Source organism: Sinocyclocheilus anshuiensis, unplaced genomic scaffold, assembly GCF_001515605.1.
Source record: "Sinocyclocheilus anshuiensis isolate Anshui unplaced genomic scaffold, SAMN03320099.WGS_v1.1 scaffold68, whole genome shotgun sequence".
NCBI lineage: Eukaryota > Metazoa > Chordata > Actinopteri > Cypriniformes > Cyprinidae > Sinocyclocheilus > Sinocyclocheilus anshuiensis.
Genome location: NW_015555741.1, coordinates 1128727 through 1133927, shown reverse-complemented (window position 1 = coordinate 1133927; position 5201 = coordinate 1128727). Strand labels below are relative to the sequence as shown.

The 5201-nt window shown below is 42.1% G+C and overlaps 1 protein-coding gene across 1 annotated transcript in view; it reads right to left on the bottom strand.

The window, feature by feature from the left end:
• LOC107673218 (pseudopodium-enriched atypical kinase 1-like) overlaps positions 1-5201 on the bottom strand; it is a 41514-nt gene that overhangs the window by 6770 nt on the left and 29543 nt on the right. The window contains exon 2 of the mRNA XM_016466716.1: positions 20-1651. Within this exon, the coding sequence (XP_016322202.1) occupies positions 20-1539 (1520 nt within the window). The 5' untranslated portion in view covers positions 1540-1651. The remainder of the gene's footprint in view (positions 1-19; positions 1652-5201) is intronic.

The window sequence follows — 5201 nt, the reverse complement described above, 5'->3', positions numbered from 1 at the left end:
ATCTGCAGATCTGGGGTACTGAGGCGAGGTGGGTGAGACAGGACAGGTTTCAGCAGAAGGGCAAAGCACAACACTGGGCCCACTTGACTTTGGAGTGCTTTCACTTGAGTGAGTGTGTTCATCTTTAGTGGCCATAGAGGCAGACACATCCACCACTGTATAGGGCTTACAGAAAGGAGTCTTCTCGAGATTCACTACTCGATAAGGCTTGGCCTGCTCCTCAGTTGGACTGAAGCTGATTGTGATTGGCTGGCCTGGAAGAGCTTGTGGGAGAGCCACACCCTCTCTCTGAACGTCGTCTTGTTCTTCCAGTCGGATGGCTAGAACAGCTTTATGCGTTTCACTGGGTTTTGGCAAACTCAGTCCTTTGGCTGACGGTTCTTTGCTAGGTGGGAAAGGAAGACCATTTCTCTGGTCACCAGTGCCCCTACTGCTGCCAGCGCAGGATTCATCGGGCAGAGAAATCAAGGACTCGGGTGAGGTGGTGGACTCAGAAGTGGACAAAAAGCCACTACCCTGGTGGTCAGAGGTGTATGACAAAAGAACAGGAGCTCCATTTGAGTCAACAGATGGGTATCCATTGAGAATCTCATCGTAACTGTCATCGTAATCCACTGCACAGAACCGTTGCAGTGAGCGGTTGCGTAGAGGCACTGTATTCCACTTCTTCCTTACAGCGAAGGGAACCGGGGACAGTGTAGCTGCACGGAAGTTGGCGAACCTAGGTTGACCCCGCATTCGTATCCCCATTGCTAGCAACTCCTCATCACTTTCATCCCAACTGTCATGCTCTCCATCGTCGTCATCCTCATCACCACTCTCATCCTCCTCATCATCACCATCACTGGAGAATTCTGGATAACAGAAACGTCCTCCCTCAGAACTGATGACCTCTGCACTGTCACTGAGGGAAACACGTTTCATTGCTCCTCTACCACTACTCCCAGCATGGATACAGTTTGATGCTGGAAGGCCCCTCTCTAATGAGCGCCGGTATGAACTGCAGATCCGGCCAAAGAAGTCATCTCTACTTGAGCTTGGAGAAGGTCCCAGGCCAGCAATCTCTTTTAGCACATCCGTCAGTCCGTTGTTGTTGCTGCTAGTTGGCTGCGGGGAAATTGCACCATGTGCCTCTGCTTGCCTGACCAAATCCTCCCCTTGGTTGTTGTTTGTCCCTGTGGGTCTTGAGCTGTTCAGGCTGTTTTGGTTCCACACAGTGAAAGGTGAGCTTTTAGTGACCTGCGCTCCTGTAAGCCTTGGCACATTTCCCTCCGAGTCCAACCCTGGTGGGGAGCATGGCAGCATCATGGTAGGCTTTACTGCAATAGTAGGCTTCTTGGCGACAGGTGGGCGGACCTGCCCTGCACGGGATGAGGAAATGCTCCTCTGGCTGTTTGTGAGTTTGGCACTGATGTTTGTCTTGCTCTCACTGGCAGCATTGGCTTGCTCTGGAGGCCGGTGAAGGCTCTTGGGCTTAAAGCAGTTTTTGCACTCCCCTGGTTTCCACACATGTTCAGTGAAGGTGTTGCATGCAGACATGACTGCAGGGCAGTGCCGCAGCGTCAATGGACAGGAAAGCCCTCCATCACATACACAAACGAAAGGCTGAACGTCACTTCCACACACAGTTTACGAACTGTGCCCCGAGTACCTGTAAAAAAGAATAACAGAGTCAGCCAGTGCTATTTTGAAACCAAATGTAATCACTGTTTTCATCTCACATAAAGACTGTTGAATGAGGCACTCATTACTCTTTTCCAGCAGGGGTCAGAGTTTGACTCTTAACATGAATGTCTAGTGTCTCTCTCTTTTACACACACAAACACAGGCTGCCAGATTCCTACAGCTCTATTTTTGGATCACAACGCAGCGCTGAGCAGTTGCAGGTAAACATCATGTCTTGTGACATACTGACACCACATATACAGACACAGTCAACCATGTACACTTATATTTGTGGGGGCCCCCACAGATTTCTATTGTTGGTAAATTATAATTACTACATCCAAAACTTTAACTGTAATCCAGAACAAATCCTCCCCTACCATGTATAGACAAATTTTTGCATGTTTAGATTTGAAGACATAACCTGGCCTATTTGTGAATCTTTTTTTTTTTACAAGCGAGGGCCATCCTAACAAGCCAGTTTAAAGAGGTTTTACTATATTTATGAGGCCATTTTCAGACATCTAGCCCTCACAAGTAGTGAAACCATTTGTTGGACCGTGTCCTATGTCTCCCAACATTTTAAACACTTAAAATTTCCTAAACCCCCATACACAAATATACTACCTTATCATACTTGGCTGGAAAAAAAAAAAACTTGCAGAGAATTAACTTTTAGGGACTAGAGATTGGATATTAGCTCTGTTTTCCTTATATAGCAGAATGACTTATTAAACATACACTCACTTTTATGTGTTACAGGAACAAATGAAAAATATGAGTGCTCACAGGATTTTATTAACTCTTAATTTTGGACCTGTTGCTCAACACTTGTTCAGTGCAAAGACTGTCAAAGGAGGGTCATGGGGGTCAGATCATCGGGGTCATCATGTCGCCATGGAGCGCACCACACATCTAAAAAAATGCAGATGAACAACACACACAGACACAATTTAGCCTATCTAACAGAGTATCTACTGTTCACTTGCTCAAATTGCTAATATAAATCATCGGCAGGACCACTCGCTGCACAATAATGAATAGGACTTTTACAATTACTATGCCTTTATAAGGAAATTAAAAGGTTAAGAGTTTAATTAAACACAGTGCCTGTCAATTACTTCAGAGGTCATTGCGTCTGTACTGGCCTTCTAGATGAAAAACTGAAAATCAACATTGATAAATCATAATAAAACTAATCTGGCTATATATTTACTGTTTGGAAGATGTGGATTTGGACTAACTGAAACTAAACTACTATAAAATCTATAAAACCTCATTAGCTTTAAATCCATTAAAACATAATAAGTATCTCAGTACAGAGCAGCAAATTACATATAATCTAAAACAGGATTTAGGAACACGTAAAAACCCACTTTAATCTCTCACACAATCATGCACACATTTACTAAGCTAGCTCTATGTTTCTCTCATTTCTTTGACCGCTGCAGTACTGAGGGTTAACAAAGCTCCATACCATTGTCATGCCTGTATGAGTGAGTGAGTGTGTGTCTAGGGGCAGATATATTTTTGTGCTCTCTGCTAAATCCATCTGCAGACTGAGAACAACATTCCATTGCACAACATCTGAGATTAATGAGAGAGAGACAGACACAAAGAGAGACAAGAAGCAAGAGAGGGACAGACAGAGTGTTCTCAGGAGGATGCAGCAGCTCATGCGTTAATGAAGCTCTTTATGGCTTTCAGACAGAGAAACATCTCTCCACCCTTCATTTCCCTCCTCAGAGTTCATGTCACTTCTCCTCTTTTCCTCCACTGTTCTTTTTTTCAGAATTTGATGACTTTGATGACAGAACCTTGCTGCATACTGAACACACTGGATCTTTGATCATTCTGATCCGTTTTCTGGTTCTGACGCTCCTTAATGCTTTCAGTCTTTTTTATGTGTCAGCTACTTGAACCACCAACTGTTACTGTACCCAGAAAGTTATCAGAAAAGGCAGAGCTGGACATTGTGTGCATAATCACACCAGATGTCCTCAGCACAAAATCAAACAGGCAGTGAACAGGCAGATGTGATGTTTTTTAGAGATGTGTCTCAGGACAGTGCCAGGAAATGTGGCACAGCTGTTTAACTAGGGAACATGGTGTCACATTCGCTAGGAAAATGACAAAATCAGTGGGGTATATTCATATAATGCTCCCCCTGACAGCAGACAGAGGTGGTTACAAGGTACAATTTTAAGAACCTTATGGCTCCTGCTTCTGTAGGCCAGAGCTTGGAATATTTTAGAAATTATACCAGCAGTCAGTACTCTTAAAGATCTAAAAGATCTGGGCTGGTAAACTGAAAAGCTGTTCAAATGCCACAAGGATTGACTGATAATGAATAAAATGACACATTTTGACAAATATAGGACAAAACAGTGTAATGAGTCCCAGTCTCAGTACGTTCAGAAGTTTGTTGTTCTCTGGCTCCCTCACTGAGTCTCTCTCATGTTTCACATACCTGAGTGATGACATCACTCCAACTTCTCAGATCTAAACTCCACCCTCTCTCTCACTCTCACAGAGCTGCCAATGTGTGTGACGCTCAGTGACTGAAAAGTTCAGTGTATAGACGCTACAGCCAATATTGATCTATAGGAACTACAACAGATAGAATTACGGCAGAGTAGGTATAGAGTTACAGATTAGAGTTATAGCATATTGATTAGGCCTACATATAAAATTACAACAGTAACTAGAGCAGGTGTAGGGCAAATAGTAACAGAAGCTAGAGCAAGTGTAGAGTTACAGCAAATAGAGAAGGTATACAATTAGGGATGTTCATTTTAACCGGGTAACCGTTAACCGACCGTAAGAATTTTTGACCGATTAATACAATCAGTTAAACGGTTTAAAAAGTCATTTATTTATTTATTTTTTTCAGTAATTTATCAAAATATTTAAAAAGGTTTGCTGTAGGGCTGTCAAAATGACTGAAAAACTAAATTCGAATTTTCTACTTAAATATTATCAAAATTCGAATTATATTCGAATTTAAAAGGCATACTTTCAGTTAGGGGGAAAAAAGCTTTTGGCTTCTCTCCTGAGGCCACAAGAGGGCGCATCGAGCAAAATATTACTAATGCACGTTTATTAAAGCAATAAAATAACACGACTATCTTTGAAAAAAGTGCATGATGTTTAAAATAATGTTTATAACCCATATATAATTAAGTTGCTTAAATAATTAGAAACAAAACAGCATCATGTATGTGTGTATAGTTTAATACAAAGGACCGAAATCCAATCAGACTACTTTCTTCATTTAAAAACATGAGATACAGTGGGATGGGGAAAAACCGCCATAACGTCTTTAGAAATGTTTTTTAAAAGTTGAACTTGCATTAATTTTACATAGGCTTTCTAAACATGCCGCTCTCTGTGAGACGCGAGTGCAATGCTGATAGATGTTCCTCTAGAAAATGTGATAAATATGCGTTCTGTGTGAATGGCTTGGTTTCAGTTTTGACGTAAACAACATCTCCTCCACACTGATGCTCTCGTTTTCCGCAATATATGAATGAACA